Source organism: Gobio gobio, assembly GCF_949357685.1.
Source record: "Gobio gobio genome assembly, chromosome: 9".
Taxonomy (NCBI): domain Eukaryota; kingdom Metazoa; phylum Chordata; class Actinopteri; order Cypriniformes; family Gobionidae; genus Gobio; species Gobio gobio.
This window is the reverse complement of record NC_137115.1, coordinates 13,750,503-13,766,021: the sequence shown is the minus strand read 5'-3', so window position 1 is coordinate 13,766,021 and position 15,519 is coordinate 13,750,503. Positions and strand designations below refer to the sequence as shown.

At 39.4% G+C, this 15,519-nt stretch overlaps 1 protein-coding gene across 1 annotated transcript; it reads left to right on the top strand.

Moving 5' to 3' along the window:
- Nucleotides 1–555: 555 nt before the first annotated feature.
- On the top strand, nt 556–12,659 carry LOC307131584 (sodium- and chloride-dependent GABA transporter 2-like; the record flags this gene model as incomplete). Its single annotated transcript, XM_079825296.1, has 14 exons — nt 556–694; nt 816–950; nt 4,244–4,384; nt 4,513–4,600; nt 4,711–4,843; nt 5,106–5,240; nt 5,495–5,598; nt 5,896–6,020; nt 6,098–6,210; nt 7,389–7,526; nt 7,717–7,819; nt 11,922–12,022; nt 12,212–12,382; nt 12,540–12,659. 14 exons carry the CDS (start codon nt 556–558, stop codon nt 12,657–12,659), a joined length of 1,746 nt encoding a protein of 581 aa, XP_079681422.1.
- Nucleotides 12,660–15,519: the final 2,860 nt, after the last annotated feature.

Genomic DNA, 15,519 nt, shown 5'->3' with positions numbered 1-15,519 from the left:
CATTTCCACCACTGGTTACACCAGTGGATAATGACCACAGGGACTTTATTTTGATTCTGAACAGATGTTTCAAAGGATGGAGTGAAACTGATTAAATGTTCCTAAATATTTATATGTCAGCAGCTAAGACTACTGTTGTTAACACAAGCAAATAATAACAAGATTACAGGTCACAATTGAATCAACGCAAAAAAGTTTATACGAGTCTCATGAAAAAAACATGCCTGTTGTGGAGCCCGATCTCTCGAAAATGCGTATATGTACTCCTAGACTGGACTTTGCATATTTTAACATTTTTCTTCAAAACTAGAATTTGAAATACAAATGTTTCCTGAGGCATATCATACATCATGATCAACTGTATCTGCTTTAGACTCGCCCCATTACTTATTTTGCACTTTGGTTGTCATTTCAGCTGACGAGGATCAGTCAATGAATACCTTGAAACATTTATAAATAATTAGAAGCTAAGCAGAATTTAGAACAAATTCACTGTGAAATTACAGCAGTCTGGACAGCAGGATCAGAGTGACCTGGTCAAAACGGTGTGATGATATGACTAGAATCAAAGGACAAACGGAGGAGAGGGGGCACTGGGGCAGTAAAACAGAGTTTATTTTAGCTGTGGCAGGGATTGTGATTGGTCTGGGTAATGTTTGGAGGTTTCCTTACCTCTGCTACAAGTATGGAGGAGGTATGAGGCAGCCTAAATACACAAATGCTATTTGCGGTTTTGAAATTTCATTATTTTAGTGGTTACAAATATGAATGATCTATTTTACCTTTCTGGCATTTTAATGTTTTATTGTACTCAGGGGCATTCCTGATACCCTACCTGGTGTTTGTTGTTACCTGTGGGGTGCCTCTGTTCCTGCTAGAGACAGCTATGGGACAGTACACACAGGAAGGGGGCATTACATGTTGGCATCGCCTCTGTCCACTGGCTGAAGGTGAGTCAAAATATTGAAACAATTTTTTATTTATTTTAATCTGCATTCTTTTTGCAGATGGGATTTGGACAGGCAACCAGCATTCACATTTTCTAAAGTAGCCTAAATGTGAGGCAGTGTACCAATCGAGTCAACATTATTATTGTTATTGTTAGTCTGTGGCAGCCCCTGGAACTGTTTTATAAAAGGAGATGAAATTTCTTTAAAGTACATTTTTATATTGGTCTAATTCAAAATCATGGTTCCTGGTTAAAACCTTAAGCTAATAACACTTGTCACAGAAAAAAATTAAATAAATCATTCGTTTAAAGACGGCATGAAATCAAATTTTACAATTCATATTTTTATATGTAATATTGCAGTGTTTACTATAACTGATTTATCTGTGCACTTCATTCATTTTTTAAAATTAATTTACCCTTATAATCTTTAATCAAATACATTGACCTGCCCTCCCCAATCGAAACAACTTCTCTTCTCCCCTGGTCATGTACTTTGGCGCGTTTATTATTGCCCCGAAACGTTTATTAGTCTCGTTTCTGCACCGCCTCTCAGAAACCTGTCACTGATCGTAGCAATATGGTGGTTAGGTGCATTTTTCTGGGTGTAAACAATACCTTCTTCAGGAAGGACTTGAGGCAAAAAGAGAGAAAAATATGAGAAATAAAAGCTTTTTTTATGTAAAAATTACTAAATATAGTCGGACGAACAGCTTGTCGTGACCATAGATATCCATAATAAAGGCTAGATGTCTCGTACATGCTGCTGACCAATGGAGGTGGACGTCCGCACCTGGCGGCCATCTTGTCACAGGCAGCTCGCTCACTCGTAACATTGTTTTAATGGTGCTTGCACTTTTTAAATAACCATAACTTGCTCAATTTTCTACCGATTTTCAAACTGTTTGGTTTGTTATAAACGTCAGAGATGTAGTTATGACACTGCATACTTATGAAAAATTATTCATAATTTGTTCAAGCATCCATAATTATAGCCACCTTTAATAACGTTTGTAAGAAACCAAACCATTTTTAAATCCGTCAAGATTTCAGTGAGATAAGAGTATCTGTGTTCATGCAGATCATCAGGTACCACAGAGCCCTGCCAGTGACAAGATGGCCGCCGGTGATGACGTTAGAGACTCCGCCGTAAGACATCTAGCCTTTATTATGGATATCTATGGTCGTGACGGCTTGCACTTAGGAATAGCGTGTGTGAACGCGCTTACGGCGAAAGAGAGCTGAGAAAAAAAGTTTGACAGAAATAAAGCCATAAAAGGCTTAAAATAAGTGAAATCTGTAGCATAAACCAGCGAAAAGTGAGGAAATATGCTCAGTAACATATGTAGAAAAGATTTAGAGAGAAAATACATTTATTTAAGAGATAGATCGAGTTTTTCCTCCATAACTGAGTGCAAACTGGCATTCAAATCTGCCTCCATTTTGTTAGCAACACCCAACTTCCAACGATCCAATCAGTTCCCGAAGGACGAAATCAAGCCTCGCCTTACATTTTTTCTAATTTCAGAAGCCGTTTCACTCGGATATACGTCACAATAAGGAGAAAAAGACGATCTGAACTTCCGTTTCACGCCGACTTCAAAGAGTATTTTACTGACTGCAGAAATTATTGTGGGCTTTATTTATTTTTCTGGTGGGGGGTTTTTTTCCCTACTTTTTTTAGATTATAATATTTTAAAAATACATCACAGTAAACATTAAAGGAACACTCCATCGTTTTTAGAAATAGGGCTTATTCAACTTCTTTCCTACATTTAGATATGTGGGCAAATGCATTTTTGTCTCAGTGCATGCATTTTTTTAGTTTGGCAGGGTCGTCGCTAGCTTACCTTAGCATAATGAATGGAATCCTATGTTGCCAACTAGCATGTCCCGAGTAAAAGTGATTAAAAAAAAATAACCCCACCTAATTACTTCTTGTGGCCTGCGTATTCACAACGAGTACAAATAGCGATGCAGATTAAGACTAGGCGAAGTTGTGGGATTTCATGTGTTGTGTGATATCTCTGTCCCCAAGTAGCAGTGCTTCGCCTGTGCTTCCCCATAATATAGTCCCAAGTCAATATCTGCCTAGGAAATCGCCTAGTCTTAATCTGCATCACTATTTGTACTCGTTGTGAATACGCAGGCCACAAGAAGTAATTAGGTGGTGTTTTTTTTTTTTTTTTTGATCACTTTTACTCGGGACATGCTAGCTGGCAACATAGGATTCCATTCATTATGCTAAGCTAAGCTAGCGGCGACCCTGCCAAACTAAAACAATGCATGCAATGAGACAAAAATGCATTTGCCCACATATCTAAATGTAAGAAAGAAGTTGAATAAGCCCTATTTCTAAAACCGGCTGAGTGTTCCTTTAAGGTCTTTTGAAGAGAATATTCCTGTCTATAATTATATTAGTAACACAATGTTTTAGTTGTATCTTCTACTTATTTTATAATTGAAAACTAATTTAGCTTTTGTTTTTGATGAAATTAAGTTGGGAAATGCCAAATAAATAAATACATACATAAATAGATAAATGAAATTGACCTACATTAAGTAAAATTTGGGAAATCATTTGGAAATAATAATTTATTAAAATATATTGATTAAATAAGCAAACTATAAGTGTACCCTTATTCTTCTTCCAATTCAGCGGCCACTTACTGTTATGTATTTCGGGAGAAATTGATGAATTTACGTTATGTAAATCCGACAGATGCGATTCTCTGAATTGTGGTGCAACTTTACATGGCAACACCCATCGCACATTATAGATCAATTAACCTGATCATTATAAAGGTGTTTAAATGAAAACACATTCACTTACAGACATTTGACATACACGGAATATATCATATAGCATATAATTAACAAATTTGTGAATATTTTGAATAAAAAGGGGAAAAAAACTAAACAAAAGTTATTCATCGTTCATACTGTTTGGCTGCATGACACGTCAGCATGGAATTAAAATGTTCAAAAATAATGTTCTAAAATAAAATATAAAAATCAGCTAGAATATAGAGCCTCATCTGATATAAATCCCTCTTCCCACATATCATATTATGGGTCTTCTACACAACAAAATTATTTTTCTCTTTTAAATTTTATTTCTTTGATTTCAATTAATATAAATCTCTAAATGTGCAATCTATTATACATATAAAATTACTTAATTTGGTTTCTTAAAAATAGCTTAAATCGATGGGTCAATAACTTCCTTGAATGGTCCCTATTAATATTGTTGACTGTGCACCTGGTGATCAGTGTTTCTGTTTTCTTTTTCAGGTATTGGCTATGGAGGACAACTGATAGTGCTGTACAGCTGCATGTATTACATCATCATTCTGGCCTGGGCGCTTTTCTACCTCTTCTTCTCTTTCAGCTCCCAACTGCCGTGGGCCAGCTGTGACAACACCTGGAACACAGGTAATAATTTGAAGCAAAACTCCTAAAAATAACATCTGCTGTATACTATATCTAAATATGCCAAACCAAGGGTTTGCAAACGTTTATATATTATTTTTTTTTCTTCTTCTTCGCCTTCTCTGTCTTAGATGATTGTGTAAATCTCGCTGCAAAAAATCTGACCCTCAACTGGACAACACTGATTAATTCAACCTCTGCAGTTACTGAGTTCTGGGAGTAAATAAATATAAATGACATCATGACAACATTTGACAATACTTACAAAAACATTCCACATTAGCAAATTATAAAGTTATATTGTTGCTCTCTCTTGTCAAATTTTTTAGACACAAAGTGCTATCTCTATCTGGAGGTATTGAGGAGGTTGGTAAAATCAACTGGGAGATTCTTCTGTGTCTCATTGCAATGTGGATCGTGTGTTATTTCTGTGTCTGGAAAGGAGTCAAATCTACAGGCAAGGTCTGAAAAAATGTCATTTGAAGATAATTTTGTCTTAACACATTAACATTTCACAAAATGTCAAAAATGTTCACTTACTGGTCCTTAATTCTGAAGATTTTCTATTTTCTTCTGCATTTACAGTTTTTATATGGAATTATGTTTGTATTCATTATTAGTGAATGTCAGTACAGTATTTTTCCTGTTTATTGAAATTTGTAAAATTATTATTATTTTCCAAATGCTTAATTTTTTCCCTTTGTGTATTGTGCTTGGACTGTAGGTGGTGTATTTCACAGCCACATTTCCTTATGTGATGCTACTGGTGTTGCTGATTCGTGGGTTGACTCTTCCTGGAGCTCTGCAGGGGGTTGTGTTTTACCTGTACCCTGAACCGGCCCGTCTCGCTGACCCACAGGTAACCTGACCATCTGCCCTTTCCTGGCATCAGGTTTAATAACACTATACAAAGACTAGATCAGTTGATATTACTGAAAAAAGTAATGTTTTTTTGCACAGTCTATTTAAATACCTTCAAAACCAGTAAAAAGTATGCTATTTTCTTGTTATAAGTATCAAATGAATTGAAATTTTCGGACATCAAATTAGCATTAATATTAAAATTATTGAGCCCCTTCTTAAGTCTTGAGTACTAATCTGTTGTGCATTTAGGTTTGGATGGAAGCAGGAGCTCAGATCTTTTTCTCCTATGCTTTGGGTACAGCCTCTCTTACTGTATTAGGCAGCTACAATAAATATAACAACAACTGCTACAGGTAAGTTCGGTACTATTCGAAAATATGATATATTTTTTCATTATCTTTCTTTTTCTGAAAGATTCCTTTGAACTATACTGTATGTATTGTATACTACTGCCTTTGTTTAAATACTACTTCAAAGGTATTCTTACCTCAGGGTATCTTGAAGGGTATGGTGTCTAAGTTACATAAACTAATCAGTGATGTACCTCAGGGTTCGGTCTATGGCCCCCTCCTCTTCTCTCTTCTACAAAACATACAATTTAGGCACATTGATTTTCGTAGAACTTGTATAATCTACGTTTTCCCTATCAGGGACAGCTTATGGCTTTGCCTTCTGAACAGTGGTACCAGTGTTGTAGCTGGCTTTGCAGTGTTCTCAGTCCTGGGCTTCATGGCTCAAAAGCAGGGTGTCCCCATTGAGGAAGTGGCAGAATCAGGTTCTGCAACATTCTTTGAATTTTTTTTACAGCTTTAGACCACTAAATACTCAAGATTCTCTCTGTCTTTCTCCCAGGTCCAGGACTAGCGTTCATAGCTTATCCACAGGCTGTAGCTATGATGCCTTTCCCTCAGTTGTGGTCTGTTTGTTTCTTCATCATGATTATTTTGCTGGGACTAGATACACAGGTGATCTAAAATTCAAACCTACACACAGAGGTCTAAAACCTTAATCATGAGCCATGTTTGATGGGTATACTGATATGTTAAAGCCTTCCTAAGTTGGGAAGTCTTAAAGGGTCATAAAACCCTAAACCAAATTTTCTGAGATTTTAACAGAGTTATGAGTGTTGAGCATCATAGAATTCAATGTTACCATTCATTCATTTTGATTGTAGGAGAAAACTAGTTAATTTTAAAAACAATTGTGCTATATTCAACTTCCGGGTTTAAATTCATCTTTGTATTAACGTCACAGAATGTGACGCTTTGTCGTACTATAGTACAGCGATGACTCATCGATGTCTCATTAATTATTCATGAGTCTGCCTGTCTTTATCCTATGAGCAGAGGCCTCACTTAATTATTCATGAGACTGCGTATCCTTATCCTATGAGAAGACGTCTTGCTTAATTATTCACGAGTCTGCGTGTCCTTATCCTATGAGAAGATGCCTCGCTTAACACAGCAGCATGCGTTGATTGACAGGCGCTTCAAAGAGTGAGATCGCATTCGTAAGTGAGATCGTAAGTGAGAGATGCATTAATGGATCAAAAACGAGTGATTATTTCTGCTTTGTATTAGTTTCTGCGTCGCATAAGTTCTCTTCAGTAGATCCTTAGTCTTCACACAAACGCGATTCATCCACAATGTGAGTGTAACCTCTCTTTACGGCCCATTAACCGATCAAACGGCTCATAAAACACTGCAAAATAAGCCTCAAAAGTTATCAATGATGCAACAGCGTGTTCGTATATATTTTCTATACAGAGAACATGCGAATGGCTGTGCATTTATTTGTGCAATACATAGCTGTCATAGGATATGTATTTTATGTATTTGTGTTATTTAAGGTGAGCTTACAAAACCATGTGTATATTGTGTTACGTAATGATATTTTGCAGCATGCAAGATGCTTTTACTGAGAGTGAAATAATACTCTGAATCAGAAGCCGTTGCTGTGTTGTTGTCAGTCAATCTCCCCTCATCCCCCTCCACTCCGCAGCTTAACCACGCCCACTTTTATAGCATTTTTTAAAACTGTGGTGAGAACTGACGGCTGATGTAATATAAAGAACCTCATCTGAGGTAACATATTTGAAAGTGTTTCACAATTCTAATGCACTTGTGTTTTGCTTCCCCCAAAGTTTGTTGCGATGGAAGTTTTCATGACATCAGTGATGGACCTGTACCCCATGGTACTGCGCAAAGCTGGACGACGAGAAATATTCCTTTTACTTTTCTGTCTTTTTTGCTTCTTCAGCCAACTTGTCATGGTTACAGAGGTTTGGTTTGTTTAACTTGCTACATACTTTCAAACCTTTAACATTGTATGCTGTATACTGTTACAAGCTACTACTTTTGAAAATAGTAGGCAGTATACAGCACATACTATGCAGTATGAATTCCAATTCTTTGTGTTGTCTTCAACACATTTGTTCTGCTTGAGATGTAATTTTGCATTGTGACCTACAGGGGGGAATGTATGTATTCCAGTTGTTCGACTACTATGCCTGCAGTGGAGCCTGTCTTCTTTTCCTCTGTGTTTTTGAATCTTTGGCCATGGGTTGGGTTTTTGGTGAGTTGCACAGAAGCTACAGAAACTGAGAGCTGTAAAAGAAAAAATAACTGTAATATAAAGGCATACTGTAAATAGTATGTACAATAATCAGAACTTCCTCAGACCTAGATCAGTGGTCTTCGCTATTTTTTTTCAGGAGAGCCACATTGATAGGACAAAATCAATAGGAGAGCCAATTTTACAGCAAAGTATCAAAAGTTACATCCAGTCATAAATAGGATGTCTGATGGAATCGTCAGTCTGTCATCCCTGCTGAACATATAATATGCTATGCAATAAATACAAAAGGTAGATAGATAGTGGGTAGGCATAATATATTTTTAATGTAAACTTTCTTTTAGTGCTGTTTTAAACTAGATTATTCATCATTATTATGATTATTCAACATTTTTCTGTTTAAAACACGTTTTTTATATTTTATAATGTAATAATTTCACAGTAAATCAACAAATGAATGTAGAAAAAACAAAGACAGTATATTTTAAATATTTGTTCAATGGCATCTTTTTATGGATGAAGGCCAGTATCACTGATACTGATACTGATGTGTCTATGACATTTTTTTCCCTGGATGTGCTCTTCATTGTACTCAAGAAAGGCGATGGGTTACAACCAATTTTGGACTTGCGAACCTTGAATCGGGCCCTTCACAAGCTCCCGTTCAAGATGTTAATGCAGAAACGCATTTTCGAATGTATCCGTCCCTGAGATTGGTTTGCAATTGGTTTGCAACCCGAAGGACCCGTACTTTAATGTCTCGTTTCTTCCTCGACACAGGCCTTTTCTGCGCTTTGCTTTCAAGGGTCGGGTATATCAGTACAGAGTCCTGCCCTTCGGACTGGCCCTGTCGCCTCGCGTCTTTACGAAGGTTGCAGAGGCGGCCATTGTTCCCCTGAGAGAACATGGCATTCGCTTCCTCAACTACCTTGACGACTGTCTCACTCTAGCTCACTTGCGAGAACAGTGGTGCGAACACAGGGACATGATGCTCAGGCTCTCCAGTCAGTTGGGTCTTCGGTTCAACTGGGACAAGAGCAAACTCTCCCCTATGCAGAGAATCTCTTATCTCTGTATGGATCCACGTCCAGTCGGTGTTGAACTGCTTGGATTCGTTCAAAGGCAGGGCAGCGCCCCCACTGAAACTTTTTCAGAGGCTCCTGGGGCATATGGCAGCCGCAGCCTCAGCAACGCTACTCAGGCTGCTTCATATGAGGCTGCTTCAACACTGGGTTCACGGCCAGGTCCGGAGATGGCCGTGGCAGAGCGGCATGTACCAGGGGCACATCACCCCGCACTGTCGCCAAACTTTCAGCCCGTAGTCTACAGGCAAGAGTTCCCTTAGAACAAGTGTCCAGGCATGCTGGGGTTTCCACTGGTGCCTCTGCCACTAGCTGGGGGGCCTCATACAATGTGCATGCAGTTTCAGGTCTGTGGACAGGGCCTCAACTGCATAGACATTTCAATTGCCTTGAGTTTCTGGGAGTGTGTCTAACGCTGAGCCACCTCAAAGGGCCACTACAGGGCAAACACGTACTGGTCCGTACGGACTGCACTGCGGTTGTGTACATCGACTGTCAGGGTGGTCTATGCTCCAGACTCAACCAATTACTAGTTGTTCTATTCTCTGACAGAGAACTCTCAGCATAGATGCACTGGCACACAGCTGGCCCTGGAACCTATGCAAGTATGCGTTTACCCCAGTAAGCCTTCTAGCACAGACTCTGTGCAAAGTCAGGGAGGACCAGGAGCAGGTCCTGTTAGTAGCGCCATACTGGCCCAACCGAACCTGGTTCCCAGAACTGATGCTCCTCGCGACAGCACCTCCCTGGCCCATTCCTCTGAGGAAGGTCCTACTTTCTCAGAGACGGGGCACCCTATGCCACCCGCATCCAGACCTCGGGAAACTCCATTTCTGGTCCCTGGACGGGATGTGTAGGTTCTAGGTGACCTACCCCAGTTGGTGGTAGACACCATCACTTCAGCTAGAGACCCCTCTACGAGGCGCTTATGTGCATTAAAGTGGAACCCATTCGCTGAGCGGTGTTCTTCCCGCCGGGAAGACCCCCGAAGATGCCTGGTCAGAGTTGTACTTTCCTTCCTGCAAGATAGGTTGGAGCGAAGGCTGTCTCCCTCCACCCTCAAAGTGTATGTTGCCGGTATCGCCGCACACCCCCATGCAGTCAATGGTAAGTCTTTGGGAAAGCACCACCTGGTCGTCATGTTCCTCAGGGGTGCAAGAAGGTTATAACCTCTTTGGCTGCACCCCGTACCCTCTTGGGACTTTTCTCTGGTGCTCAGGACACTTCAGGGCACATCCTGTCCATTAATACAGTACTCCTGTCCTGGTAGCATTGGCTTCTATCAAGAGGGTAGGGGACCTGCATGTATTTTTGGTCAACGAATCGTGCCTGGATATGTGCCAATGGTTCCCACCATTCCCTTCAGGGACCAGGTGGTGAACCTGCAAGCGCTGCCCTCAGAGGAAGCAGACCCAGCCCTGGCTTTTCTCTGTCCCATCCGCACTCTGCAGTGTTATGTGGACAGAAAACAAAGCTTTAGGACCGCAGAATAGCTTTCGTATGTTGTGGAGGCCAGTAGAAGGGAAAGGCTGTCTCCAAGCAGACGTTAGCCCACTGGATAGTGGATGCTATCGTCTTGGCCTACCAAACCCAAGACGTGCCTTGCCCGTTCGAGTTGAGAGCGCACTCAACAAGGAGTGTTGCTTCCTCCTGGGCGCTGGCTCAAGGCGCCTCTCTAACAGATATTTGTAGAGCTGCGGGCTGGGTGACACCTAAGAAGTTCGATAGATTCTATAGCCTTGTTGTAGAGCCAGTTTCCTCCCGGATACTTGCCTACAATGGCCAGTAGCACAGAGAAATTGCTCAATGTCGGCTTGCTGCGCCATTCTCGCTTAATAGCTAGGTAAGTGCGCTTATTGCTCCAGTAAGTTACAGAAACGGCTAACCCTGTTGAGTTCCTACGTCAACCCGAGCAGTCAGACTTGGCGCAAAATCTGGCTCCAGGCCTAACACTCATATGCTTTGAGGAACCTGTGCTATGCTGGGTGTCCATATGCAGAGATCCCTGTGGCTACCCCATATGTGTATTCTTCCACGGTACAGCTACCCTGTAGGCTAGCCAGTGTCTGTCCTTCGACAAAGCCCGCTCTGTCATCTCTGCCAGTGTCGCCTCCCCCCTAAATAGACTGGAGCCACTCAAGACATTCCATATGCTGTACTACCCTAATTGACTAGTCCATATATGTAACTTCCACATGGTTACCTCCCTTCGGGCAGGATGTGGCTTGCATAGCGTTCCCTTTCCGCTTGAAGGGGCACGCTTTCCCAGCGTTATCCAACAGTCTCACTGAGTGGGTCATGCAGAACAGCAGTGATTGACTCTCTCTGCATAAGCTTCCGTCCCAAACAGGTGGTGGTCTGAGAGGCTTATGCAGGGCACTGGAAGAATCAGCAACATGGCGTTTTGGTAGGGATCCCATTTTGTCGGATCATCTCTGATGTACGTCAAGAGTGACTGACTGAAAGGGAACGTCTCGGTTACGTATGGTAACCCTTGTTCCCTGGTAACGTATGTCCCGTCGCCATGGTTGTTGTACCATCACTGCGTCTAGCTCGGCTCCTCAGCGAAAAGCAAAGAGATGCGGAACCCGCTTAGTTCGTATGTCAATGTTCATTGGCTCGTTTAGTTTCACTCTAAGTGTTTGGGCTCTCAAGCAAGATCCCATTTCGTTGAATCATCTCTGATGTACGTCTCTGTTTCCTCCTTCAGGAAACGAGGGTCACCATACGTAACAGAGATATTTTCATGTCACAGTCGCTGATCATTTTTGAAAATGACCATAAGAAACTAAATTATATATATATATATATATATATATATATATATATATATATATATATATATATATATATATATATATATATATATATATATATATATATATTTTTTTTTTTTTTTATACTATAAATTAAATAAAAATGATTTATGAGATGAGACAACTAGAGTATCTGAAACAGCAATAGACAACATTGACAGTATCTAAAAGCCAGTGATGCTCAATTCTTCCCTAACACCACAGGTGCTGAGAGAATGTTTGACGTCATTGAAGACATGACAAACTCACGACCCAATTATATGTTTATGCTGTGCTGGAAATACCTGACTCCTTTCGTGTCCCTGGTGAGTGTCTTTGCGTTTCTTTCATCTGTTTGAGGTTCATGTTTTATTTTTGTCAAAAAGCCAACAAATCTCTCTGGACATTATTTAGTTGTATATCCCTGGCTAAAGCCATTTCTCACATTCATCTGATTGCATTCTTCTTTTTCTTTTACATCCATTCTTCACAACTTCTATTTATTCTCTTTTCAGGTGTCTTTTGTCTGTTCAATGGTTAAGTACAAGCCTCTCACTTTCAACCGCTGGTATGTGTACCCGGACTGGGCGTACGCACTAGGCTGGTTACTGGCCCTGTCCTCCATTCTGCTGGTGCCTGGATGGGCGCTGATCCGACTGTTTACTGAGAAAGGAAGCCTAAAACAGGTGAGATTAAACATGATCAAGAGATGAACAAGCCGCTAAAATGTCAACAGGGCAGAGATGTAAATGTTTAACTTTTAACCAAAGCTGAACTGCATAAAAAACAAGAGTAAATCAACTAACAGATTAATGTTGTTTCTCTGTGTCTGTTTCTTGACAGCGTTGGCATCACCTGTGTAGTCCTGACACCAACCTCCCTCTTATCTGTAAGCAACGAGCTGAAATAGAAGAAAATACCTTCATCACAGAGATGCAAGACTTAATGCAAGACACAAACTAAAAGATATTCAACTCTTGCAATTTATTTCAATTTGTTTTTATAATCTTTGTCATTTATGTCCTTGACAACAGCACAACTGCTGAACTGCAAAATATATGTCATTGAACCGTTATTGTGCTTTTATGTCTGTATAAAATATATATGTGTGTGTGTGTGTGTGTGTGTGTGTGTGTGTGTGTGTGTGTGTGTGTGTGTGTGTGTGTGTGTGTGGGGGCATGTTTTCGTGAAATATCAGGACACAAATGTGTATAATGACATGGGTATGACATAGGTATTACAAAAAGAGGGTGAAATATGAGGACGTTCCCCATGTCCTCACTTTTCAAAATGCTTATAAATCACACAGAACAAGTTTTTTTTCACAGAAAGTGAACTGCACAGTCTCCTGTGAGGGTTAGGTTTAGGGGCAGGGGCAGTGTAAGGGGATAGAAAATACGGTTTGTACGGTATAAAAACCATTACGCCTATGGAATGTCCCCACATTTCACAAAAACACCCCTGTGTGTGTGTGTGTGTGTGTGTGTGTGTGTGTGTGTGTGTGTGTGTGTGTGTGTGTGTATATATATATATATATATATATATATATATATATATATATATATATATATATATATATATATATATATATATATATATATATATATATATATATATATATATATGTATGTGTGTGTGTGTGTGTGTGTATGTATATATATATATATATATATATATATATATGTGTGTGTGTATCTTTTTATTTTTCAAAAAATCACTCCAAACCAGGAGGCTTAAGATTTTTTAATACAACATAAAAAGAAATTGAACTACAAAAACTGTTGCGACCATGTATGAAAATTCATATTTTACATATTAAAGAGAACTTGAATTATGTGTGTTCCATACATTAGGTAATTACTAATCATAAATAATTAAAAAATAACATTTGTTACTTTGTCATTAGAGTTAGCAGTGTTTAAAATTAAAATATAAAAAGTTTGGGGTCAGTTCAGAGGAATAAAATGTGATCAATGTGATTTCCCATCTGTTGTTTATTCTTTAATCCTCCTCTGCTGAAATATTCAGAGATTTAATGTCTTGATTTCGTCTGTGACTGGAAGTTTCTCATTCTCTCTTTTCTGTTCTTGTCTTTCCTTCAGTGATTCTGCTCATTATCATCATCAGGTGTTCATAATTAATGATCAATCATCACTTAATTATCTCATTAACTTGAACACTGCTTCAATGGTACTTTATCTCAGTAGTGTGCACTAGGCTGTGTTAATTTATCATGGGCATTTTGCTGTGTACTATTACATAAAACTTACCTATTTCATTTACGTATGACTGACAAATATGAACATTAAGTTTATTAGTTTGTTCATGTTAAAACTACATAATCCAAATGGATGGGAAAATGTAATGTAATTCAAATACATAAAACTTAGGGTGACCATATTCTGATTACTGGAAACCAGGACACTCTGCCCGGCAATGAGATACTCAAATGATACTCGAAGTTTACTCAAAGATTCCTTATTAATTTCAATACATTTAAAGTATGTCCCCTCTGTATGAATAGAAAATTGTTATATTAGGGCCAGGACAGGACTTGAACAGGACATGTCCTGGGAAAACAGGACGTTTGGTCACCCTAATAAAACTTATATTTAGACCAAAATATTTTTTTGGCCTGTTGCACAAAAGTAGAATTAAGACATCCAAGATAAATGACTGAGCTGAGCTCAATGAAGCCAAAACAGGTGCGTCCAGGCTTAATTGGTTGCACAAACACCAAGCCAGGATGAGCAGACACGGATTCATCAAGCCAGGTGAAACCAATCCTGGATAGGTGCGCGCTCACGGCTCACTCAAATAGACCTGCCACCGATCACAGATTCGCTGATTCACCATGGCAACCAGAGCAGCGTACTTTTCCCCGTCGGAGGCACAAATCCTCATGGAGGCATACGAGGAGGTAAAAGATATAATTAAGAAGAAAGGCAACACCGCCACAGTGATAAAACAAAGGGAAAAAGCGTGGCAAAGTATTGCAGACCGCCTGAATGCGTAAGTAGTGCACAATTACACACTCACCGCTCCGCTGAAACATCACAATTACAATCCAAATAGTTTATTCACATCTCCAAAAACGCAGTTGTACTCTGATTATGAAACAGTTGAATTTATTTACATGGACTGCAGATATGAGTTAAATTGTGTAAAGTAACTCCATCACACTGTATAAGGCTTTGATAAATTATTATCAAAGCCTTACATTATTACTACGCTCAGTAGTACGGTTTAATTTTAGAAGCCGTTGTACTGTGCTTCTTATGTTGTCCACCGATTTTTCTGTGTTCTCCTGCTTTTATTAATGTAAAACTGCTTTGAAACAATGAAACAATTGTGATTGCGCTATACATAAAATAAAAATGAATTGAATAAATAGATGAGCTAATAATAATAATAATAATAATCACTTTAATTTATATAGCGCCTTTCAAAGGAGTCAAAGTCGCTTGCTCACTGACTCCATTGAATGTTCTTGTGTGATAAAGAAAGTATTTTTTTCGTGTGTGTGTGATGTAGATTAAACATGACTGGGCCAAAACGGACATGGCAGCAAGTCAAAATCAAATACAAGAACATTCTCCAGAATGGTAAGGGCCCTGACTAATACTTAACAATGCACAAGCATATATTGTACCCAGAAGGTGGCTGCTCACACATTGTCTGTACTGTTTTAGCAGTGAAAAAGAATACCCACAGACAAGGCACGGGTGGTGGGTCACCAAAAGCTGACCTCACCCCAGCAGAGGACATGGCCTTGGAGCTAAATAAAGGCAGGCCCGTGTTGGAGGGGATCCCTGGGGGGAAA